The following is a 27,258-nucleotide window of genomic DNA, read 5'->3' as shown; positions in this document are numbered from 1 at the left end:
ACGCATAGTGTTCCCTAGTGTATGTAGATGTTCTGACTGTATTCTAAGTGTCTTTTAGCATAGCACTGGCTCTAGGACTGGTTAGTCAGTCAGTTACCACCAGTACCCATCTGAATTTTTTTTTAAAACTGCACCAAAACCCAACCACTTATAAATTCACCCAGGTACTCTCCTTGCAGTACTCTAATCATTCAGTCTGTGCCCAAGTACTCATGCAGTGACCCAGGCCTTAACACATGGACTGCTTCAAACGCCTATCCACTATGCATGCAGTCCTTTAACCACCTACACACTTGTCTTTCACACCTTCAATTCCCCAGTCAGTATCCATACACTTCCAGCAAACACCCAGTCACTCCCCTTGCACTCCTGTAGTGACCCATTCAGCACCATGTACTAATCCATTCACTGCGCCAAAACCCAAACACTTATAAATTCACCCAGGCACTCTCCCTGCAGTACTCTAATCATTCAGTCAGTACCCAAGTACTCATGCAGTGAGCCAGGCCTTAGCACATGGGCTGCTTCAAACGCCTATCCACTATGCATGCAGTCCTCTAACCCCCTACACACTTGTCTTTCACACCTTCAATTCACCAGTCAGTATTTATACACTTACAGGAAATACCCTGTCACTCCCCTTGCACTCCTCTAGTGACCCATTCAGCATCATGTACTAATCCATTCACTGCGCAAAAACCCAAACACTTATAAATTCACCCAGGCACTCTCCTTGCAGTACTCTAATCATTCAGTCAGTACCCAAGTACTCATGCACTGAGCCAGGCCTTAGCACATGTACTGCTTCAAAACCCTATCCACTATGGATGCAGTCCCCTAACTAAACAACACACTTTTAGTTCTACACTTATACATTCAACAACAAAAACACAATATATCAGTTTCAATATTTTAAAAAACATTTTTATTTCCATTTATATTAAAAATATATAATGTAATTTAAAAAATAAAACATTTAAAAATAAACAGTTAAAAAACTGTAGAAAATCAGTATAAAAAAATACATATAACTATTATTACATTTAAAAATTATCATTTAAAAAACCTTCGAAATTCACTGAAACCTATGTTTTTTTCAGACATGTTATAGTTAGGAATTAGCATTTAAAAAACCTTAGAAATTCACTGAAAAAAACATAGGTTTCAGGGCTGTTGTAGTTAGCTGGAGATTTCACTCGTACAAAACCATTGAAATTCCTCCGTTATAGTTAGTTCTGCTAACCATAACAAGCGCGCCCACAATCCACTGCTGATGATGTCACATATTACATCATTCATGACATGGTCAGTGACATCACTGATGACATCTCAAATGACATCACTGATGATATCATCCAGTGAATGTGGTTTGGTTCGTTATTTAAATATGTATTATATATATATAGCAATCTGCATTGAAGAATGAGTGGATATATAAATATAAATATCTGGATGGGGGATTTAGTAGCAGTGTTGATTGACTGTTTACTTGAATAATTTATAGTGTCTCACTAAATATATTGGATAGTGACTTAACTGTGTGAATATCTGTATCACTTTGTCAGTTGTTGTGTAAACTGCTGCACCAGTTGGTTACTAGCTACGTGAAAGTCTATATTAATTATTGATTAGTTAACTGAGTATTTGTATGGGAGAGTAAATGTGTGTGTGGTTCAGTGGGGGGGTGTGACTGCCCAAAGATGTGTGAATAGTTGATTCAGTAGGTATATGAGGTTGAGACTGCATGTTATAACAGTTGTTTGGGTGAGTGAATATCTTTATGGGTGTGGTGATGAGCAAATATCTCTCTCAATGGTACATGTCCAACAAACTAGAAAAATAAAAGGCAGTTTATGTGACAGTTGTTGTATATAAATAGGTATACATAAGACTCAGTGATTGTATGAGTGACTGTATGGATAACTGTATACTTGTAATAGTGATTTTATAACACACTAAGTATGAGTTACTATCTATATGAATAAATGAAGTGGTGTTTGTATAAGTGTGTAGCTGACTAAATGTAAGTATGATCCATTCTTTGCATAAGTGAGTAGGATGACTGCATAAGTGAATAGGATGTGTGCTGGTGTGTAATGTCGATATAGGTGTATAATTATATTTGATAGTGTTCTATTGATCATTGACAGCATGTATGAGTGAATCTATAAGTAAGTGATTAGGTGTGTGTGTGTAGATCTAGGAATCACTGAGTGGGTTTTTAGAAACTTGTATTGGTGTGTCAATGGATTCAAATATGGTACTTTGTATTTTACAGTGAGTGATGAAAGGTTATAGTAGTGTATGATGAGGTGTATCTGTCACGTGGATGAGGTCATCAGTGATGTCATTTGAGATGTCATCACTGATGTCACTGACCATGTCATGAATGATGTAATATGTGACATCATCAGCAGTGGATTGCGGGCGCGCGAGTTATAGTTAGCAAAACTAACTATAACGGAGGAATTTTAATGGTTTTGTACGAGTGAAATGTCCAGCTAACTATAACAGCCCTGAAACCTATGGTTTTTTCAGCGAATATATATATATATATATATATATATATATATATATATAGATAGTAGATATATAGATAGATATATATATACACACACACACATCTATATATGTATACACACAAATTATCTACTGGCGGTTGCCAGTAGATAGTTATAGTTAGGACCTATTTTCCATAGGAAATCCGCAACATTCTATTCCCTGGCGCCGGTTGACGAATCCTCGCGAAATTTTCCAAACTTTTGGCCAGCTCCGCTCCGACCCTGAAAGTTTTGTGGTTATCCGTCAAGCGGGGGCCGAGAAAAAAGGGGGGGGTCCCAAAACGCGTTTTTCCTATCTATTTCCCATAGGATCTGTTGTTGCAGCTACAGCTCGAACCGCTGAACGGAATAACACCAAATTTGGCAAAGAGGTAGTCCTCAGTTCAGACTCGTGCCTTTTGCATAAATGGTGTGAATCCGTTCAGTAGTTCCTGAGAAAATTAGAGTTAAAAGTACATAAATATCTATGGCCGGGGAGGATCCGCGGACCCTACCCGCAACGTGAGCGCATCCTCCCCGAACTGAGCGCGCACCCTCCCGATCGCGCGCTGAATGCTAATTGGCTGTCGAGTGTCTGTCTACATTCGAAACCAGGAACTGTTGGCGGCCATTTTCTGCCTCGGTAGAAGCGAGGCTGAAGAAGCAAGGGGAATAAGTGTGTAAAACATATAAAGGGGGCAGAGTGGAAATACTCTGACCCTATAGAGGTGCTAGGACCCCCTGGGGCCCTCTTTTTTTTTTCCCAACGGCGAAATGCACGCACGGTGCACGCATCCTATCGCGTTGGGTGCACGGATTCTCTCGCGTTGGGTGTGCGGATCCACGGAATTTTTTTTCGAAAAAAGACAAGAAATCATTGGTTGTATGACTACTTTCTACACTGACTTTTAAGACTAGTTTAGAGTTTGTCTTCAATTAATATTCACATGAAATACATATATATGTTTTTTTAAATGTTAAATACTTCGCGGGATCCACGCACCTACCGCGTCATAGACGCAGATGACGCATCGCGGAAGCGCGTAAACGTCGCGTTACGAACATCGAACGTGTCGCGTATAGGCTGGGAGTCGCGTACCGGTCGCATTGCGATCGCGCACTAAACACGTACCCAACGCATACCGTGCGCGGATGCTTCCCCGTACGGATCGAGAACGGTGCGCAGATCCAAAAACATTGAAAAAAAATATGTAAAATAAAGTTTTGAACATATAGTTAAAGAAATATTTTTAAAAATATAAAAAAAATGTTTGAAAAACCCAATAAAAACACATTTTTTCATTTTTTAAAGGAATTAATTAAATAAATCAATTTAAAAAATGGTGATAAAAAAGAATTCCAAAAAAATATAATTAATGAAATTGACACACTCAAATTAAAAATATAGGAATCCAATGAAAGTCATTAAACATGATATCTTTAGAGATAAGTTATAGATAGGAATTAGCATTTAAAAAACCTTTGAAATTCACTGAAAAAACCATGGGTTTCATGCACGTTATAGTTAGAAATTAGCATTTAAAAAACCTTTGAAATTCACTGAAAAAACCAAAGGTTTAAGGGGCGTTATAGTTAGCTGGACATTTCTCTCATACAAAACCCTAGAAATTCCCCTGTTATAGTTAGTTCAGCTAACTATAACTCGCGCCCCGGCAATGCACTGCTGATGACGTCACATATTATATCACACAAGACATGGTCAGTGACATCACTGATGACATCACTAATGACATCTCAAATGACCACTGATGACATCACTGATGACGTCATCCAGTGTTAGACGGCGACCTCAGAGTAGCCCGGAAAGGGGTCCTGACTACCCTGAGACCCACCCTCGAAGTATCGTAGCCGGGCACTGGCGGGAGACTCCCCAGGGGGAGGAATCTCGTATCTAGGATCGTACTTCTGGCACCACACGACACAGAGTGACCACACCGTGGGTTCTTAGAAATCAATCTTTATCAAGTAGGTTATCACTGCAAATATGTACAAGGAGAGCACGGGCTCAATGAGTCTCGGAAGGGGTAGGGGGTAGCGGGACAGTCTCTGGCAAAGGTTCAAGGCAGGGACGTACCCGGCGCACAGCTCACAATCCTCGAGCTGGGGGATACGTTGTTGTAGCCGGGGTCCGGCGGGACCGTGAGAATCTGTCGGAGCCGCGAGTCACTCAGCGGGCTCAGGTACAAGTTCGGAGGTCTTACGATCTTCAGGGAGCCGCGAGTCACTCAGCAGGCTCAGGTACAAGTTCGGAGGTCTTACGATCTTCAAGGAGCCGCGAGTCACTCAGCAGGCTCAGGTACAAGTTCGGAGGTCTTACGATCTTCAAGGAGCCGCGAGTCACTCAGCAGGCTCAGGTACAAGTTCGGAGGTCTTACGATCTTCAGGGAGCCGCGAGTCACTCAGCAGGGCCCAGGAGGGTCCAAGTTTCAGGAGCCGCGACCACGTCGGCAGGCTCTCGTTGTTCCAGCGTCGAATCTGCCGGACAGACCCAGAGCACCCCTTGTTATAGGTCGACCCCTCTTTGATGTCCGGAGTCTGTGCAGGCAGGGGTCTTGTCACCTGGGGGTCGCTTGTCGGGATTTCCTGTCATTGTCTTTTGATCCTTTCAGTGCCGGGTCGGGAGGAGTCCCAGACACCCAGCAGGCATGGAGCCAGCCCTCAGGGAGGCCGGAGGGCCGATCGAAACCCATCGTCCCAGGGGAGTTCAGAGGTGCGATAGAAACTGCTCCTCCCTCTCTCATCCCCTGGAAGCGTGATGTTCTCCAGCCGGAGTGGCGCCTCTAGGCCCGGGTCGCGCTGGGGCCGGGCGGCCATCTTGGTGCATGAAGTGGGCACGCGGGCCCGGGGTGGCCGAAAGGAGAGAGGCCATGGACGGGGATGTCCGGGTCGGGTGCGTGTGTCCTGGTGGGGAGGGTCGGCTGGGCCGTGTGCTTGGGGCTGCAGGTACCAGGTTTCGGTGGTGCGGGGGCACGTAGGGCCATACTACGAGGCCGGGTCCAACATCCAGTGACTGTGTGTTTCTGTAAAGTTTAAATATGTTTTATATATTTATAGTGAAAGGCCTGTGGAAGAATGAGTGGGTGTACAAGTGTGTGAATGGATGATTTTCTAGGTGCATAACTGTCATTAAATGTATCTTACTGCAGACTAGTGACTAAACTGTGTGAATGTCTGTATGTGTCTGTGTGTAGGTGTATAAGTGGCTGCATGGTTTTGTGAATAGCTATATGAGTGTCTATATGGGTTATTGATTGGTTGTCTGAGTATCTGTATGGGTGCCTGAGTGTTTGTGTGGGTAGGGTGTGTGTGACTCTATGCATAGATGTGTGAGTGGGTGATTCTATGGGTGCATGGTTTTAAGAGTGCATCTGTGATGAACTGTATGGTTGAGTGAGTGTATGTATGGGTGTGTTAGGGATTGAATGTATATCTCAGTGGTACATGTGTGACTAACTACATATGTGAAAGGCAGTATATATGCGTGTAAGAGTATATAAGTGGGTAGATGTGAGAGTGTGTGATTGTGAGAGTGGCTGTATGGATGAGTGTGTGCTTGTATCAATGATTGTATAAGAGCGTAAGAATGTGGTACTATTTTTATGAGTAAGTGAACTTGAGTATGTATAACTGCATAGGTGAGTAAATGGGAGTGTGATTAATTATTTGCATGACTGACTAGGTGTGTGAGTACCTCTATGGATGATTGGTGGTGTGTGAGCGTCTATGTAGGTGTATAAATGCATATGATAGTCTTGTATAGAGTGACTGTAAGTATGAGTGACTGTACAGGTGAGTGAGTGGAGGTGTATGTAGACCTAAGAGTTAATGAGTGGGTATGTAGTTATTGGTATTGGAATATCTATGGTTTTGAGAATGGACGTATGAAATTTTGAGTTGGTTTATCAACGGTTAAATTAGGGTGTGAGAAGATGCAGTAATTTATCACATGGATGATGTCATCAGTGATGTCATTTGAGATGTCATCAGTGATGTAATATGTGACGTCATCAGCAGTGCATTGCGGGGGCGCAAGTTATAGTTAGCTGAACTAACTATAACAGGGGAATTTCTAGGGTTTTGTATGAGAGAAATGTCCAGATAACTATAACACCCCTGAAACCTATGGTTTTTTCAGTGAATATAAATATAGTCACAAAAAAAACCAAAGGTTACAGGGACTTTATAGTTCGGAATTAACATTTTAAAAAACGTAGAAATTCACTGAAAAAAAACAAAGGTTACGGGGACGTTATAGTTAGGAAATAGAGTTTTTAAAAAACCTTAGCAATTCACTGACAAAAAACAAAGATTACTGGGATATTATAGACAGGCTCAAATTTCACTCATACAAAACCACTGAAATTCAGCAGTTATAGTTACCTGAGCTAACTATAACTTAGGCCCCGCCACACACTGCTTATGACCTCAGATATTACATCACTTATGACATGGTCAGTGACCTCACTCATGACATCACTGAACTATAACGCCCCGGTAACCTTTGTTATTTTAGTGACTTTCTTCACTTTTTTAATGTTATTCCCCAATTATAACATCCCTGTAACCTTTGTTTCTTTTTAGGGAGTTTCCAAGATTTTTTAAATTCTATTTCCTAACTGTTGAGCGTGAATGTGTGAGTAAGTGCATGCGTGTTTCAGTGGGTACATGAGTGAGTGAGTATCTCAATGAGTGTGTGAGTGGGTGTCTCACTGGCTGCGTGTGTGTCTGAGTGAGTTTGTGAGTGCGTGTGTGCATGTCTGAGTCAGTGCATGAGTGTCTGAGTAGGTTTACTTATGCCTCCATGAGTTTGTAATTTATCAACAGCGAACAAGAGAACCCTTTAGTCAAAGAGGACCGAGGGAAGTTATCAGAGACAGTGGTACCTTTCAACAATGAAATGAATCTGTTGATTTCCAGTTACCCCGTCACGTCCAGCGCACTCTATGTGTTAATTCTTTATAATAAATCTGTAACATTTGTGCACTGAACACATTTAGACCCAATCCTGATTTCAGCATTGTAGTTACATGTTTGTATTCATTTTTTAAAGGGAACACTGTCGCTGAGAACTCCATGAGTTTGTGAGGCAGTCTGTGTGCTATGGGAATGAGTGTCTGAATCAGTCTGAGTGGGAGCGTGAGTCTCTGAGTGGGAGCGTGAGTGAGAGTGGGAGTGTGGGTGGGTGAGTGGGTGGGTGAGTGGGTGGGTGGGTGGGACGGGTGGGTGAGTGGGTGGGTGAGTGGGTGGGTGGGTGGGACGGGTGGATGAGTGGGTGGGTGGGCGTGTTAGTGGCGGGTGAGTGAGCGGGCGTGTGAGTGAGCGGGCGTGTGAGTGGGCGGACGGGTGGGTGTGTTAGTGGCAGGTGCGTGAGCAGGTGGGTGAGTGGGCGGGCAAGTGGGTAGGCGGGTGGGTGTGTGTGTGTGTGTGTGCAATAGTGGGTGGGTGTGTTAGTGGGGGTATGTAGGTGGGTGGGTGCGTTGGTGGGTTGGTACATGGGTGGGTGCAATGGTGGGTGGGTTAGTGCATGGGTGGTTGCGATAGTGGGTGGGTATGTTGGTGAGTGGGTGGGTGAGTGGGTGGGTGAGTGGGTGAGTGGGTGGGTGAGTGAGTGGGTGAGTGAGTGGGTGAGCGGGCGGGTGGGCGAGCATGTGAGTGGGTGCGCAGGTGGGTGAGCATGTGAGTAGGTGGGTGGGTACATTGGTGAGTGGGTGAGGGTGGGTGGGCTGGCGTGTTGGTGGCGGGTGAGTGAGCAGGCGTGTGAGTGGGCGGACGGGTGGGTGGGTGGGTTAGTGGCGGGTGCATGAGCGGGTGGGTGAGTGGGCGGGTGAGTGAGTGGGTGAGTGGGTGTGTGTGTGCAATAGTGGGTGGGTGCGTTAGTGGGGGGTACGTAGGTGGGTGGGTGCGTTGGTGGGTTAGTGCATGGGTGGTTGCGATAGTGGGTGGGTATGTTGGTGGGTGGGTGGGTGAGTGGGTGGGTGAGCGGGTGGGTGAGCATGTGAGTGGGTGTGCAGGTGGGTGGGTGAGCATGTGAGTGGGTGTGCAGGTGGGTGGGTACATTGGTGGGTGGGTTGGTGGGTGGTTGGGTGGGTGAGTAGGTGGTTGGCTGAGTGAGTGGGTGGGTGGTTGGGTAACTGGGTGGGTGGTTGGCTGAGTGGGTGGGTGGCTGGCTGAGTGAGTGGGTGGCTGGGTGGGTGGCTGAGTGACTGGGTGGCTGAGTGAGTGGGTGGGTTGTTGGCTAAGTGACTTTGTTGGCTAAGTGACTGGGTGGGTGGGTGGGTTGTTGGCTAAGTGACTGGGTGGGTGGGTGGGTTGTTGGCTGGGTGGGTGGGTGGTTGGTTGGCTAAGTGACTGGGTGGGTGGTTGGCTGAGTGGGTGGGTGGCTGAGTGGGTGGCTGGGTGAGTGGGTGGCTAGGTGGGTGGCTCGGTGGGTGGGTGGTTGAGTGACTGGGTGGGTGGCTGAGTGACTGGGTGGTTGAGTGACTGGGTGGGTGGTTGGCTGAGTGACTGGGTGGCTGAGTGGGTGGGTGGCTCAGTGACTGGGTGGGTGGGTGGGTTGGTGGCTGAGTGGGTGGGTGGCTGAGTGACTGGGTTTGGGTGGGTGGGTGGCTGGCTGAGTGACTGGGTGGGTGGGTGGTTGGCTGAGTGACTGGGTGGTTGGCTGAGTGACTGGGTGGATGGGTGGCTGAGTGACTGGGTGGGTGGCTGAGTGGGTGGGTGGGTGGATGGATGGATGGATGGCTGAGTGGGTGGATGGATGGATGGCTGAGTGGGTGGGTGGGTGGATGGATGGCTGAGTTTGGATGAATGGGTGGGTGGGTGGATGGATGGCTGGGTGGGTGGATGGCTGGCTGGGTGGGTGGATGGGTGGGTGGGTGGTTGGCTAAGTGACTGGGTGGGTGGTTGGCTGAGTGGGTGGCTGGGTGAGTGGGTGGCTGGCTCGGTGGGTGGGTGGTTGAGTGACTGGGTGGGTGGCTGAGTGACTGGGTGGCTGGGTGGTTGGGTGGCTGGGTGGTTGAGTGACTGGGTGGTTGAGTGACTGGGTGGATGGTTGGGTGGGTGGGTGGCTGAGTGACTGGGTGGGTGGGTGGCTGAGTGACTGAGTGGGTGGCTGAGTGACTGGGTGGGTGGGTGGGTTGGTGGCTGAGTGACTGGGTTTGGGTGGGTGGCTGGCTGAGTGACTGGGTGGGTGGGTGGCTGAGTGACTGGGTGGGTGGCTGGCTGAGGGACTGGGTGGGTGGCTGAGGGACTGGGTGGGTGGATGGATGGCTGAGTGGGTGAATGGATGGCTGAGTGGGTGGGTGGGTGGATGGATGGCTGGGTGGGTGGGTGGATGGATGGATGGCTGGGTGGGTGGGTGGATGGATGGATGGCTGAGTGGGTGGATGGATGGATGGGTGGGTGGATGGCTGAGTGGGTGGGTGGATGGATGGATGGCTGAGTGAGTGGGTGGATGGGTGGGTGGATGGATGGGTGGGTGGATGGATGGGTGGGTGGATGGATGGGTGGGTGGATGGCTGGGTGGGTGGGTGGGTGGATGGATGGATGGATGGATGGGTGGGTGGATGGATGGGTGGATGGATGGATGGGTGGATGGATGGGTGGGTAGGTAGGTGGATGGGTGGGTAGGTGGATGGATGGGTGGGTAGGTGGATGGATGGGTGGATGGATGGGTGGGTGGCTAAGTGGGTGGGTGGCTGAGTGTGTAGGTGGGAGGCTGAGTGGATGGGTGACTGAGTGGGTGGATGGCTGGGTGGCTGAGTGGGTAGGTGGGTGGGTGAGTATGTGGGTGGGTACATTCGTGGGTGGGTGGGTACATGGGTGAGGGAGTGGGTCTGTGAGTCAGTACACAAGTCTCTGAGTAGGTCTATGGGTGGGTGTGTGAATGTCTGAGTGGTTCTGTTAGCAGATGCATGAGTGCCTGAGTAGGTGTGAGAATGTCTGAGTGCCTCTGAGAGGGTGCATGAGTGTCTGAGTGAATCTAGGAGTGCATTTGAGAGTGGGTCTCCAAGTGTCTGTGTGGGTGTGTCATTAACTGTGAGAGTGACTGTTCCGCGCGGGTAAGCAACACAAGGTGCGGACTCGCTTCCTCTCCCTGGCGGTGCTTTTGGCCAAACGCAGCATCGCTATGCACTGGCGCTCCCCCACAGGTCCACCGCTGGCGGCTTGGGTGGGAGCTACACACAAGTGGGCGGCGGCAGAGGAGGAGACGTTGCGGGAGGAGGAGGTGAGAGGGGTCCGCAAACACCACATATCAATGGAATGGGCCATGCTATTGTACCAGTTCAAGCAGCTATCCCCGGGTGCAGATCCAATAGACAACCCACTCACACCGCCGGCCCTGCACGCGCAGTCACAGACCCCGCCCAACCAATCTCTCGACACTCCGCCCATATGATATCCTTACATACTCCAAGATCGATTATGCTAACGTAATTCTAGGTCGACCCCCAATAGGATAGACACTCATGGGACACAGTGGTGCCTTACCCCTACGACGCTACATACCCTCGCTGATGTCATTGGTTGTGCCTGTTCATGCCTCCCCCCCCCATAGTTTAGGCCTTCGTTTTACCCTAGTTTCTGTGCCATATCTGGAACCTGAGACACCGGGGTATACACCTCATATCAAGTTTGCACGTGGGTCATGCTCTCCGATGACGTATCACGGATATATGCAGATGATGTGTACCACTATGGAATGTACAATCTGTTATAACTATTTGAATGATCTATACGATGTACAATGTGTCTAATGTAAAAATGGCAATAAAAAAAAAGTTTAAAAAATAAAAAAAAACTGTGAGAGTGACTGGGCCACAAGGAACCACACCTGCCCCTTTATCCAACAAGAATCCACAGTTTAGCACAAAATGTCTACCCAAGTGGAGTACTTTCTACTGGTTAATTACTAGGTGCTACTTCCTTGGGTAAATGTCCAGTACATATTCTATACTACAGCTGCATAACAGAGTATGAGAAAATATCACCAGGGACCTTGTGTGACTTTTGGCAATGTGATAGTTCCTCGTGCGTCTTAAACCAGAAATTAGTGATAACATGAATCTTCCTATAGAGAAGACAACAAGACTGCAGAGAAGTAAATCTCCACCAAACAAGGGGTCTTTCTTCTTAACTGTATGAAATAAGTGCTTCTTTGTTTGATGGAGATGTCCTCATATGCGTCGGTATGAAGAAGGCCTCACCAAAATCATCTGGAAATGCACTGGGGGTCCTTTTGGTAAGCTGTCCAACATACAGGTAAAAGGCGGGAATCCCTTTGCATACTACTCAGGTGGACAGGGCGGGTCAAATGGGTGGAGCTTCCAGGTGAATTGCACATTTGAATACTCTTAGTAATTTCAAGGGTGAAGCATGGATTCTACTCCCACCAGGTTAGGACTAGAAAGGCTCTTCTGTGTGGTATGCGGCGATCAATTGACAGTCACCTATTGATTTTTGTTTTGATTCTAGGGGTGTTCCCCCACGGTGCTGTCAAACAGAGGGAAGAAATGCCCCACACCCCCCAAAAATACCAATCCTGGGACTGGCAAAGACTATAATGACAAAATGAGGCACACATGATTATGTCAACACTTCTTGTACAAAAAAGTATGCTTAACAAACTAGCAGAATGTTTGTTAATGACACAGATTTATTTTCCGGTGTTTCCACCTCTTCATCAAGCGGTCTTGCGAGCTTTAGCCAACACGTGTTTCGACGTATGCAGGGGGGTCTCCCTTTGACTTTCCCAAGGCTCTTGAATTATCGGAGCCTTCAAAGAGTGCCAACTGATCAGGACTGCTTGCAGCTCTCATATCATGTGGAGCCTCTCTATATCCGAGAAGTAGTCTACACAACTCTATTTCTTAGGAAATCTTCCAAAAAGATCAAAGTCAATGGTGTGACCGAAAGTCCGTGTCTAACTGAACACTTGTCCATAGTCAGATTAGCTGCAATCTTATACTGTCCTTTGCAGTATTCATGAGAAATATCCGCAAAGAATAATCCAATATTTACTCGGTGCTATTCCAAATGCTATATCTGTATTTTAAGGACTATAGTAAGGTCCTGCGGGATAGCAGCTCCTGCCTCGGACGCGAGCGGTTTGTACTTATTCAGGGAGAATTCTCTTGTTGGCGCTAAAGAATAAAGAACATAGCACAAGATTATAAGACCTTACTATAGTCCTTAAAATACAGATATAGCATTTGTATTTGGCTCCAGGGAGGTGGTGTTGCCCAGGGCCCGGGGGGTCCATGTGGCCCCTGCATCAATATTTATTTAGCCCCAGGGAGGTTGTAGTCCCTAAGGCATATTAAAGCCCAAGGATGGTGGTCCGTGCAGCTCCCCTCCACTTTTGTTTAGCCCCGGGGAGGTGGTGGTCTCCAAGGCTCAATAGGCCCAATAGAGGGGTGTCTGTGTGGCCCCATCCCATATTTAAATAAAGCCCAGGGAGGTGGTGGTCCCTGGGGCTAAAAAGAGCCCTAGGAACGTGGTCCCATGCACCCTCCTCCTTCTTTTATGAAATACCCTCATGTCCCTGGCACACCAGGTGCTAAAGTGAAAACAAGAGTGGGAGACTGCGCTTTTCAAAAACAAAAACAAAAATGGTGCACATCTGTTGAGATTTTCACTGCAATTTAAAAACCAAAAATACCTTTGGGCCCTGGCAGGGTCCCTAAGGGACCCCAGCACCCCAAATCAGGGTCTTCACTTCTGTGCTGCTCAAGATAGCATATATCTCGCAAAAAAAATACATAACGTATCAGACCTCAGGATTTAGGAGTTGTCTAGCTGATCTAAAGTCGATGTGCCATTTTACAAGGATACATACCAGTGAGAGTAAGAGCTGTACGAGCAGAAATACCTGTTTGTCCCATTTCCTAGCTAGATTGTGGAGAAGTGTGGCTCAATGGTTAGAGCGGCAGACCCTGATGCAGAGGTCTGGCCCAGACCAGGGTTCAATTCCCGCCTCGGCGGGCCTTGGGCTCAATTTCCCCGGACCCGATAATTCTCGCCTCGGTGCCTATTCTAATCATGGGTCCCATTCCGCAACTCTGGGCAATAGCTTGCTTAATCTCCACAACGGCCCCAAAAGTGCTAGGATGCCTGGCTTCACCTTGGGGGTGCCCAGGAGTGGGCACTTCACAGGGAAAGGCCAGGAAGGGTTCCACAGCGGTATAAATGCACTACATTTACATTTACATTGTTGCGTCATAGTGGGTATTTGTGTGCTTCCTATAGTATTGCCAGATCACTTCTATGCCTCTCCAAGTATGAAATTACTCTTCTAACCTTTTGTGGATTGATTTTTCAATCCCCTGACATTTTAAGAGATGAGTTTCAGCGTCTTACTATCGGGGCAGCCATTTATACTATACTGATTTGTCTTGCCCTATCCTGCACACAACTTTTGTCCTATGGACATTCATGTATATCTTTTCTTGTGTTTATGAACCTCCTTATATCCTTTAATAAACTTATCCGACCTCCACCCACTGAACACCCCAAATTTCAGTGCCAATACAATTACCAATATAGGTAAAGAACATGATGACAATAATGTACTGGATTGGGGGCAATTCAGAGACATGTGGGGCTCTGGGGGAAGATTTGTGAATATCTGTGCCTATTTTTGTATCATCGTTATCTAGAGACTTTTGTCAATTATTGTCTTGCGTATATATGTGGGCTGGTCAGGTGTTATCAAAATGAAATAAAATTTGTAATGGAAAAAAATATTTGCCTTCTACATTGGTACAAGCAATCATAGGTGAAGAAGAACTCCATTTGTAATTGGTAAAATCACTACTATATCATTTAGCAGCATATTGTGCTAGCAAACTGAACACAGTCAAACAGTGCTCAAGCACCTTCATCTATTGGGATAACAATGAAAGCATTTTATAGAGTATCTTGATAGAAATTAAGCTAAAGAACAAACAGTCGGGGTGAAGGCAGCCATTTGCAAAATGGCCGTAACAGAACATGTTAGTATGGAGTAAGAGAAAATGTGACAGTGTACACTGTGGCAAAGGTGTCACAGAAAGATGTTTGGGTTTTAAAAAGAACCATTTTTCAATTACTGTATATAATGTGGGCCTTTGAATTTGATAGAGGACACAGTTTCTTCGAGTTCATATTACAGGCACAGGTCCAGAAGAATCAATTAAGAAAAACATGTTCATCAAAAGTGGTGTATGACAAATTCTGCAGGTAAGAGCAATGGAATCACAATTGGAAAAATATCCTGGTGAAGTAAAAGCGCTTGAAGACAGTAGCATTGCTGTTGCAATGGCAAACAGAGTTGAGCTAGTTAATCCTGAAAGAGGACAGAATAGCAAGCTGCTGGAGGTGTAGGTGGAGGCAGAGGAAAGCAAGATAGAAGAATGGTGACAATTTACAAAGAGGAGAGAGACCAAGACATAGAGATTCGGGCAGGTCAACATCATATTTTGTTTTATGGATAAGATCTTTGAAAGACAGGAACGTGACCACCTTCAATTATGGAGATGACCTCCAACCCATGTTATCAATCGACAACACCCCCGAATCAATAACTGACTTTCAATCTACCACGACTTTCCTCCAGCAATGGATGAACCACAACCATTTAAAACTCAACCCCAGCAAAATGGAACTAATTCTGACAGGTGGAGGTTACAATCAGTGGGGACCACAATATTGGCCTAGCAACTTGGGATCCCTCACTACCCCCTCCACCTCTGTAAAAAGCCTAGGGGTCACCATAGGTAACGACCTGTCCCTAAAAACGCACTTAGGCACGGTGGTCTCCGCCAGCTTTCTCCAGTTACGTCAAATCAGAAAAATAAGCAGGCTACTGTCCCACACTGCACTGGTCCAGGTGGTGATAGCTTTGGTCCTGTCTCGTCTAGACTATGCAAACGCCACTTACCTGGGGCTTCCACTCAGCCTCACCAAGCGACTTCAGCTGGTACAGAACCAAGCGGCCTGACTAATACATAAACAGCCCATAAGGCAACACACTTCCCTCCCCTCCCCCTTCCTCAGGAAGCTGCACTGGCTCCCTGTCCCCCAGCGTTGCGCCTTCAAAGTCGGCTGCCTGGTGTTCAAATACCTAAAAGGTCGCAGCCCCAAATTCATTGACAATCTCATCTCTCGCTACACCCCCACTCAGAATCTCCGTTCAGCCCAACCCCACCTTCTGCCGGTACCCACCTTCAAACTAAAACGCCAAGGGGGTTGCAGGTTTGCGACCCTAGCCCCAAGCTTGTGGAACTCCATCCCCCTGGAAGTTAGACTCAGCACCAACCTGCTCAATTTCAGAAAATCTCTCAAAACCTGGTTATTCACACAGGCTAACGAATAATCTGCTCCGGACTGGCACCCCCCTAGTTTTCTCAGCGCCATGAAACCAACCGGTGTACAAGTGCTCTACAGGTCACTGATAAGATACGATAATCTCACAAGTCTCTGCAACAGGCGAGTGCTACCATTCCCTTACCTGTTCCAGTTCATATGCCTTAGCCTTGTCCTCATCCCGGTCTGCATTCTTTCGATAAGCAAGGCCCAGACCCCACACTGCAAGTATGCTGTAGACATTGTCCCGAACCCAAGCATCCTTTTGGTCACAACTTGCTGGAAGCAAGCCAGTTACAGAATTCTGTAAAAACAGATTGTATGTTAAATTACATAGTGTTTCAAACCTCTTACATCAAAACTAGATGGTCAACATAGTAGAAACATACATACGATTTTCATTTAATATTCTTTTCAATTGCCACCATTAAGCAGTTTTGAAGTGGTAATAATTTGCAGCAAACCTAATAGAACTTTTTATACTATTTGCAAAATGTATAGTCAGAAATTAGACAAAATATTACTTACTGGTTCCAAATGAGGTTCAGACAACAAATCCTCAGCAGCTCATTTTATTCAACATAAAATGTGCCAAGCCTACAAGGCCTTCATTATTTGCTGCATGCTCTTTATTTGGTGAGATAACGAACCAGCCCGAATGGCACCCAAGGCACATTGCACTTTTTACAGCACAGAAGGAGGTGGCACTATACAGTCTTTGATAATACTAGTGAACCACCTGAACGTCCCCTAACATACTTGCAAATACTTGAATGCCTCTTCTTATAAAAGTATAAATGTTCACCCAGGTCTGGTTTTTAGCATTAACACTATTTTAGCCACATCCAATAAGATAAGTTTGATACTTTCCACCTTATTATTACTATCAATCTTCTGAGAATCAGTAGATATGTTACGTGTTTTGTTTTGTGAATTTGTAAAGCACTCACTCACCGGAGAGGGTATCCGGATACTGAAGCAGGAGCTGTATGGGTCAAGCCAGGGTCAGGGCTAGGTGAAGAGCAAGATATTCAGTTTCTTGTGGAATTCAAGAACTGAGGAGGAGGCTATGATGTAGAGGGGCTGGTCGTTCAAGGATTTAGGAGCAAGAAAGGAAAAGGCATGACCACCGATCTGGTTCTGCGTATGCATGGTGTGAGTGTGTGAGTTTGGAAATTAGCGTCTCTGCCGCGTTGGCTGTCTCTGTTGTGGTTTCCCCTTATTTTTCTGGCAGCTTCGGGACGCGAGAGCGATCGCTGCTCTTACGCATCCCCGTCCTGGTGCACAGTTGGCCTCCCACCACTAGAGGGCGCGAGCCCTGCGCACTAGTTTGAAATTCCTCTCAGAGGAATGTCACTCAGCGCACTGTGCCTATTTCATCTGCCGGCCTCAAGGAGATGCCCAGACGGGTCTGTAGCGAGTGAGCCTCAGTGACAGATTAAATTCAGGCCGAATTTCACACACGCAGTGCAGCTCTGGGGAAATAGTGAGCTGCAGAGTCAGTAAAACCTCTGTCCTATGCCTTTGAGGTCAGTACTTTGGCCCCAAGTGGCCTCTTGGGGCACATACCCAGGCCGGCTTTTTCTTCATAACTGTACTAGTACCAGGCAAGTGTCCCAGGGATAGGACGCGCCAAGATTCTTGCATAACCCTTCGCATATAAATATTTACGGACTGCCACCCAGTCCCCCAATAATTGGTCACTTGGAAGAGGGCTGCTAGTCTGCTACACAGACTATTACTATTCATCCTTACCTCACCAGTCAACTAATTCTATACTATGGACTATGAGGATGATTCCCAGGGGGTGGAGGACCCTATGGCTGACCTCCAGGGGGATAACGATTTTTATGACACGGTGGACGCCTTGATTTATTGGGCAGTAGAGGAGGCTATGACCCCCTTAGAAGAGAGACTCTCTCGCCAAATTGCCCAGGCGTTTGCTAATTTAACTCCACCGCCCACCGCCCCCTTTCCTCTCTCAAATAGCTTGGGAACTGTCCCTACACTAACAGATTCAGCTGGCCCCCCTGCAAAACGTACTCTTGAGACAAGGGTGGATTTGGATGCCTTTGACCGGCTCCGTCAGGCTGTTCTTGCTACTCAATCCGCTTTACCGTTAGGAGATGGAGGCACACCTCCTAGCATCCCCCCCTCCTAAGGGTTCAGGGGATCCTGACAACGAGCCTGGGCTTTCCAATCAAGGCTGCTCCTCTCGGCCCTCTAACACTCTCAGGGCATTTCAGATATGCTAGACCCTGAGGACATAATACATCCCCGGTCATCTGAATGGGCCCCGGCTGATAAGGTTGCATGTTACGTGGAAGGAAGCATTCGCAGGCCACAAGAAAAGGAATCACATAACCGCCTCCGTGCCGAGTGTCCTCATCCCTCATTAGAAGTTAAGGTGGCCCTTACCCCGGAAATTGACCCTTGAATGGCCACATTCTAACAAAAATGTATGAAGGACCCTAAGAAGGGTATTGATAGATCGTGGCTTGCATGCCAGGACAAACTCCTGGATGCCCTGGGGCCCCTCACCAAGATCCTCGACATGGCTGAGGAAGCAAAAGTACCAGGTGCCCTTATCTCTCCAGAGACCCTTTCGGGTGGGCCCAAAGATCTATTATTTTTTTGGGCAATGCAAATTGTGCCTTGTCAACAGAGCATTGCCGCTCTCTTCTCATAAAAGTGGACTCTAAATTGGGAGATTTGGCAGATTCCGAAGCAGGAGCAGTCACTCAGGGAGGGCTCTTTGGTGAGCCATTCATAAAGGAACTAGGGAAGTTTCTCAACACCTTCACTTCCCTAGACAAGGCACAGACGACCATCAAGAGTGTTCCCTCGGGTTTTCCACAGGGCTGGTCAAGGTGGGGGCCACTCGACCGGCCCGTCTCCAACCCATACCAGCAGAATGGTCAAGGCCCCAAACAATACCAGGACCAAACAAGGTTCGGAAACTTCTACTCCACGAGGGGGCGTCGTGGCAAGGGCAGAGGCTACCGAGGAACAGCAACTTCTTCAAGCTCCGGTGAGTGTATTTCATTCTTCCCACTTAAAAGTAGGGGGGCGGCGGCCAAGTTATTATCCGGGTGTGGACTTCCATCACAGGAGATGTGTGGGTCCTTCAAACTATTCAAGGTTTTCACATAGAGTTTCTCGGGGAACCCTTCCAACGGGTCCGCCCTCATCCCATCCAATTCTCCCAACAGGATGCTGCTCTGGTGGACCAAGAGGTCGCGTCCCTTCTCTCCAATGGCGCCATTGTTGATTCCTTCCCCCACCTGCGAGGTTTCATCAGCAATATTTTTCTGGTCGACAAGACCTGTGATAAACCTAAGCGACTTCAACGAGTGGGTGGTCTACCACCATTTCAAAATGGAGGGGATCCATCTCCTCCGGGATGTGTTGAGACCCCTAGATTGGATGGTCCATTTGGACCTCAAGGATGCCTACCTGGTTATTCCAGTCTTTCCACCTCACCGCAGGTTCCTTCAATCCATTTGGAAACATCAGACGTACAAATTTGCGTCCCTTCCCTTCAGTCTTTCCTCAGCCCCGTGGTGCTTCACCAGGGTACTCAAACCAGTGGTGGAACATCTCAGGACTCAAGGTATTCGAATGATGGTTTATCTAGATTTGCTTCTTATGGACTCATGTCCTCGTCATTTACATTCTCACTGCCGGTTGGCGGGGACTTTGCTGCAGAGTCTAGGCTTTGTGATCAACGAGAAGAAGTCTTTACTATCTCCTTCACAGAAGGTGACACTTCTAGGTTTCGTGATAGATTTCACCACCTCTAATCTAAGTCTTCCGTCCAGAAAAGTAGCGAAAATTCAACACGAGTTGAGGCGTACTCTGTCCAAGCACCAGGTGACTCTCAAGACAGATAACACGAGTGGTGGGCCTCCTCTCCGCATCGATCCAGGCCATCTTCCTGGGCCCACTCCATTACCGGGCCCTGCAATGTCTAAAAGCGTCTCACTTACGCAAAGGTTACCCCATCTCTCACAAGGTGTCACTATCTGAGGAGGCTCGAGAGGAAATCCAATAGTGGCTTGTCCACATGAGGCTTGGAATGGCCATGCGATCTTCAGGTCAACACCAGATTTGGTTATAGAGTCCGACGGCAGCAAGACTGGCTAGGGGGCAAGCTGCGGCACTAATTCTACAGGAGGTTTGTGGTCTCAAGAAGAGCGTCGGTTACATATAAATGCTTAGAACTTCTAGCAGGTTCGTTCGCAGTTCGTTGTTGGACAAGAGAGTCTATTCAGTCATGTGTCCTTCTGAATATGGACAACATTTCAGCGGTCCGTTATATAAATCACTTAGGAGGCACATGATCCAAAGCCCTTTCGGACCTGGCGGCCGGATATTGGCAGTATTGCCTGGACCATCAGGTCTCGGTCATGGCGGAGTACTTGCCGGGCCGCGTGAACCAAGCAGCGGACATTCAAACCCGCAACTTCAAGGATTCCAGCCTTTGGAAACTCGATCCGGAAGTGTTTGCCACTCTGAATACCCAGGGGGGTCCATTCTCAGTGGACCTGTTCACCTTGAGATTGGACCACCAGCTTCCCCGATTCTTCAGCTGGAGACCAGACCCTTTAGCGGTGGCCACAGATGAGTTTCTCCAGGACTGGAGTCGGGAGAAAGGGTACGCTTTTCCTCCCTTTGCGATGATTACAAGGGTGACAGCACAGGTCAGGAGACAAGGGGCGGAAGTGGTTCTGATCACCCACCTTTGGAGGTCACAAGTTTGGTTTCCAGGTTTACTGGAACTTTCTTGGGATTCTTCAATCCTACTCCCCCAGTTTCTGAATCTCCTCAAGAGTCCTGACCAATTTCCTCAACCACTGATTCAGGAGAATTCATTGTGGTTCATGGCGTGGCAGATTACCGGAGACTTTGGGAAGAAAAGGCGGAGATCCTCATGTCCAGAGCGTGGGCAGACAGTACTGTCAAGAGGTATAAATCCGCATGGAGCAGATGGTCCGGTTGGTGCATGCAAAGGGACCTTAATCCTTTGGACGCAGATGTAGTCCACACCCTTCATTTTCTGGCCCATGTAGCTTATTAGGGTTTGGCTTACAGATCGATTAACACCTTCCAGTCAGCCATTTCAGCTGGGCATTCCCCGATCAATGACACAGCGGTGGGAGAACACCCCCTAATATGCAGATTACTACAAGGTATCAGACTCTCTTTTCCTCCAGAAGCTCGCTACTCGGCCCTCTGGGACATCAACCAGGACCTTAATCTTTTCCTTTCTTGGCAACCCAATCTGTTTTTGTCTAGGAAAGAGTTGTCGGCCAAATTGGCTACGTTGCTGTGTCTCATATCCTGCGCAGTGTTTCTGATTTTAGTGCGTTAGACATCACAGGCAGGATTTTTTCCCCAACCGGGGTAACTTTCACTCTCCACAGAAGAGCAAAGTGTCACACGAGAGTCATCTCTTACCCAGAGTTCCCAGACTCTCTCAAACTGTGTGCGGTGCGATGCCTAAAAGCATATGAGGAAATGACCAAGGAGTCATATACCCGGGGAACAATAGCTGCTATTTGCACTTTGTAAACCTTTGAAGGCGGTCTCTTCCCCCCGCATAGATGGGTAATGCAAGAAGCAGGTATTGATCTTCGGATTTTTGGAGCACACTCAGCCAGAGGCGCAATGGCTTCTAAAGCATTTGGCTTAGGCGCCCGTTTAGAGGATATCTTCAATGTGGCAGACTGGTCTTCGGACTCAACCTTTAAAAGGTTCTATTTCAAGCCAGTGCTTAACATGGCTCACCTCGTGGTGAGCAAACTTTAAACTAGCATAATCCTCGCCTCCAGTCCTGCCATAGAAAGACAAATTTCATAGCTATCGTAACGGAAAGTTTCAATTCTATTAAGGACTCGGAAGCGTGGATAATCCCACCCTAGGGATTCATTCCTTCAAGGAAATCCCCCTCCCCATATTGGAGAAAGTCATTCTTGCATTTACAATCGACTATTAAAACGTTAGTCTTGATTGCATAGTATTGCTTTGCTCTTTGCTGTTCTTCTTCCCACAGGCTTTAGTGGTTGAAGGCCTTGGTGGTGACAATGTTCCTTGTCTTTGCAGGATCTGATGCAAACAAACAGGATGCATGAAGGTGATCCTATGGCTGACTCCGCGCGACGAAAGAGGACAAGGGGCCAGTGAAGAAGGACTATGTTGGACCGGATGCACTCTGATTGGGTGTTCACTCTGTTTCTATTGGATGTTTTTTGTACTACATTTATCCCAAGGTTTCATAGGAATAGTAGTTTTTGTCTTTCAAATTGTGATGGCTGCTGTTGAATAAAAGTGATGAAGGAAGGCATAATCCTCGCCTCCGAGTCCTTAATAGAATTGAAACTTTCCGTTACGATAGCTAGGAAATTTTTCATTCTATGCAGTTATTGTAAAGCTATACAAAAACCCAAATACGACTCCGTTTTTAAAAAAAAATACCAAAACGATAAGGCATTGCTAGAGATCAGGGAGGGTCTTTCAGCTTCAATGACAGAAATGAAGTATATATATCTGGATATGTCAGCAACCTAAGGAACAGCAAACCTGTAAACCACACCAGTCAACCACATAGCAAAAGTACTGCCACCTCAGCAAGCACAAGGACGGTCACGTAACGAGAAACTTTGGCATTTCAGCAGTGGCCCACACAACTCTCTGTAAAATCAACTCTTGACCTTTCGCTCGCAGAAATCAGCAGAGGTTTAATAAAAGAGACAGTAGCATACCCAATAAGCTTGGATTTTTTTTTTTTTTATAGAAGAGTGGATGTTAGCCACGACCTTTTGATTTTATTACAATTATATGCATAATATACTTCTTAAATTGCCTTTCAGCCAGACCTCATTATTCATTTGTTTTTATTATGCAATTCAATTTGTTTGCCCACGAAAGCATGGGTCAATGGCTCAGCTCACTCTAGCCTATGGCTAACTCCACTGTGAGGGTCGCCATTCTGTCCTAGTTCCCTTCAGTGCAAGGGACTACTATGGCAATATCAGCTTTTTGAGGCCACCTTTATTTTTCTGCTTTTAGTTTATTTTCTTTTTTTGATTGACTAAGGCAATTTCTCAACAGTAAAGTTTGGCAAAAAAAATGACAAAAAACACAAGCACAGAAAATGTCAAAAGACCAGCAAACAGTGCATAGCCAACACTACCAATGTGTTTTTTAAACAAAACTCTTGTATGTACTTTATTTAAGAATCTTTCTGTAAGGATGTGTGAATAAAAAAACTTGCGTAGAATTGTTGTTTGTTTGAAGAAAAGGGAAAATAGATAAAGAGAAGTAAGCAATATAAAGTGCATATATTTAAAGGCCATCTTGTATAATAACTGAATTTACGAGGTAAACAAGTTCGAACTCAGACGGGAGAATCAAGTAAGTTATGCCCAGTGTTACCATTCAGTTCACAAGAATCTCTCTGAAGCTCAGGTACACAAGAGCTGCCAAATTTTTACAGATAAAGGACAAAGCCTGGAAAGAAATTCGCTTGTCATTTCCATTCCACCTTTATTACTAGAGACACTCCGTATTTGGTCAAATAGATGAATGCATTGAGCCTAACCATGCCCTTTGCAGCAGTACTAAACTCCGACAATAACTGCATGTCTTTTAAAGCCTGGACGAGTAACACAGGAGAGATTGTGCAGGAAATCATTATAGCCCACCAATAATCTGACCTTTACTTAAGGGTGACAAAGACTCAAGTAGTTTTCTTAATTATGGGGTGAATTCAATCTATGAACCGCGAAATTAATGGATTAGAACAACTGACTGAAAAGCGATGTTAATGTAAGCAGTGGAGTGCTCCAGTAAAGATAGCTTCTGCTATGTGTTAGCTTTTAAAGACTGCTTCCCGATTGGCAAAGCACACAGACTGATCACTGCCAGTGCCTCGGGTTGTATACTGTGAAAGGAATAACCTTTAACTAAGGGCAGGGGGTAGAGACGGTGTTAAAATTGAATTTAGCTGCCATATAAATAGAGTCTGACATTCTTTCTCTCTGATTTCCGAGAACTCTAAAGGAAGCCACTAGACTCAGATGGCCATAGTCGAGTTCTTTTTGCATCTAAAACAGGCTCATGATATATCTATGTGTCTTCTGTACATGGTGTTATCCTCTTTACGCGTCACAGGTATAGTCTATGTCATACATGTAGAATCTGCGGCTGCAGTGGCATCATGGACACTATTCACTCAGAATTACTTCCTGCTTCTTTGATCCATGAAAACAATTGTCCTCACACAGATTCAAGTACATGTAAACACTGCAGCCATCTCAGAGCAGCAACAGCACAGCCTTTCCCTTCAGGAGAAGCCTGCATTGCATAACACATAAGGAATCTATTCACAGCAATAAAAAGTTTCAGTAAATTTAGAAAATCCTATTTTTTGCACAAGAAGATTTTTCACCATGGAATTTTCAAGGGAAAATATTGCTTCCTGGCTTCAATCTCTCAGTGATCAAAATGCTATCGTAAAATAGTCTTTGTGTTGACCTAAATCAGAAACTGCCTTCTTGAACAAAGTAAGAAAATTACAGCAGAGTATAACCAATTATCAATCACAATATAAAAACAAACCTTTATTTTACATCCTTAATGCCAACTCTCACGTTCTATATTGATTATAATAAGTGTTACAGAGACCTGTGTATTTTCTCTCTAAGTAGTTAGACTTAAAAACAAGCTAGCAGCTTTATCTTCAAATATCAGGATGACTTCATGGATATAAGCAAAATATACAGCCATGATTCTGCACATCCAATCTCCCGTGCACTCATCCACATTCTGACTGAAAAAGTAGAGTATAATAGGAAATGCTCAAGCAGAGTAGAGGCACACGTAAGTAAAGCACTGAAGTGAGAAACAGCAAACCAAGGAGTTGCAGAGAGAAGGAATTCAATCTCTCTAAATGGAAGAAATCCAAGTCTCTTCATACACCCCCCAAAGGAGCAAGTCACCGCTGTCCTTTAACACTATTTTTGAACTAGAAAATTAAGAATAAATCCATTAAATATACCTCCAAATAAAAAACAGATACCACATGCAATATCGAAATCAAAAAACAAAGGAGATAGCTCAGCAAAAAAGGTACATTGCAATGGCCAATTGAACACATTAATGTACAAACAGAGCACTGCATTTATAAAGTGCACAGGCCTCTTGGTATCAGGTTTTGGAGGTTTCTCTCCTCAAAATAACGTAACCACTTTCGCTACATTGTTCGTGAGCTCAATTTGCTCTCTTTATTTCTTTGTAAGCAAGGCAGAAAAAAACCGACTTATAAAGACTAAAGGCAGCAAAAACCCCATGGTGGTGGGGCATGGCATAATAATATTAAATAAATGATAAATAGGCACTGACTCAAAATATGCACAGGCTGTATACAACAGTCATAGACTCAAAGTCAGACAAAGTTTTCGCCTGCTGACGTCGAAAGCCTTTTTTCTTCCACATTCTCATAGACTGTGGCTCGTGTACCAATCAGTGGAGGCAATGGTAAGCAAAGGTGCCCTCCCATCGCTTGGGACGCCCCAGGATGAGGACATGAAATAGTTCTTGCATGTCCCTTTTTAGAGATACTTCCAAACTCTTTGCTTGGTCTCTCCCATGCCTCTGCATCCACTAAGCCTGCCATGGCATTAAGATGAAGCCGGCTACATGCTGTGAGGTGCATTTGGGATACTGGACTTAAATGGAGGGAGAGTTTACACATCTTCTCTGACATGCACATATGTCCATATTAAAATGGAATATTTCTAAAATAATAATTAGTTTCTGTAGTGCTTCAGACATAAATTTCATATACATACATTACTACTGATCACAAAGTACATGAATCACTATGAAATCGCAGATCTCAGCATGATAAGTAACACAATATTTAGAGCGTTCAAAGTTGTTGTACACCTTCCAGGTGAGGCGCTTCTACAAGCTTTATGATGTGCATTTGCACACACCTTCTTGCACTTTTAAATTTAATCATGGTACACCCGCGAATATTGGATGACATTTAGGGAAATGTACTAACATTACCAATTTTTGCAAAATAATTCAGGACGAAAAGGAAAAGAAAATGAGGAAAAAAAGAAAAGCAATAACAAAAAGTCAGAGGGTCAAAGACTGCAACTGGAATGAGATCACACAAAGCTATGGTGAGCACATTACAATTTACAATTAATCATCTCTTGCAATCCATGCTAAATCTCTATAGAAGTTACAGTGCTAATATCATGCAACATACGTTATCTTCAAAACATAAGGTAATCCTGGGGCGGTAGACCTAGCGGGACCCACGGTTGGCTGATTTTCTTTGTCTGTTTTTTTGCAGCTTCAAAGCAGCTCCATAATTTGGGCTACGTTTTGCGATGGGTAGCATATGGTGATGTAGTATATGAACAAGTAATGTTTTGCTAGTTGGGTTGTCAAAGTACACAGATCATGTCTCCACCTTAATCCCTAATCCTGATTCCCCCTTCATTGGTTGAATTTTCTTGAGTGTTCTTTCAAATAGTGTTTTACGTTTAACTGGCAGTTGGGGACACAGTTGGAGGTGTCTGTGGAGTAGGTGGGATCACCTTGGGCTGTCTGTTACAACTAAATACATGTTTATCGAAGGATACCCAAAGTGGTGTGGTCACTACAAATTGGCAATGAGTGACGGACCTACGTGGAGCATTGAAATCTACATGCAATAGAGACTCCAACTGCCAATTTAGGATTTCTTTTACAGCTAATGAAAAGGAGGACTAATCAAGATACAGCATAAGGTGCCCTCCTAGGTAGGATATACATGAATTATTGCCTGTACAAGGACACTGATGGGGTTAATGTAATCATCTTGTGTGGTAACAACCCACTACCCTACACTCCGTGCCTCTTCCCGGGTGACTAGAACTCTCTTTGGCGGCCCACTTTGCACCTCTTTGCTCTCATCTGACGGTGTTCACAGACCTTGAGTGGATCAAAAACAAGTGGTGAGTCACCAAGATGACTTTTGTGAACGCTTCTACAACGCATCCGTAGATAGGAAACACAATGCACGATTTTCTACTGTAGATTGGCATCTCATCAATGGACTGAACTTGTTGGTTTGTGAACACTTCTAGGATTTTGTCTAACATTGAGGATTTCAGTTACCAAGAAATGCACAGCATCTGAGGTTTCAACACTGGTCTATAACATTTCTGTATAATTTACTGACTAATGGTGAGAGTTTGAAATATTGTCCGCCCTTTATTTTCGAAACGTCATGGTTATGAGACTATAAACTTGCAGTGTAGATTATTTTATGCCATACTGCATGTCAATTGTA

At 45.7% G+C, this 27,258-nt stretch overlaps 1 protein-coding gene across 3 annotated transcripts in view; it reads right to left on the bottom strand.

Annotated features, from left to right (window-relative positions):
• PHKA1 (phosphorylase kinase regulatory subunit alpha 1) overlaps positions 1-27,258 on the bottom strand; it is a 1,109,231-nt gene that overhangs the window by 1,002,454 nt on the left and 79,519 nt on the right. For all 3 annotated transcript variants that reach the window (XM_085630734.1, XM_085630735.1, XM_085630736.1), the window contains exon 2: positions 16,048-16,206. In XM_085630734.1, coding sequence (XP_085486860.1) covers positions 16,048-16,206 — 159 coding nt within the window. The remainder of the gene's footprint in view (positions 1-16,047; positions 16,207-27,258) is intronic.

Source organism: Triturus cristatus, chromosome 10, assembly GCF_964204655.1.
Source record: "Triturus cristatus chromosome 10, aTriCri1.1, whole genome shotgun sequence".
Classification (NCBI taxonomy): Eukaryota; Metazoa; Chordata; class Amphibia; order Caudata; family Salamandridae; genus Triturus; species Triturus cristatus.
This window is presented reverse-complemented; position numbering and strand designations above follow the sequence as displayed.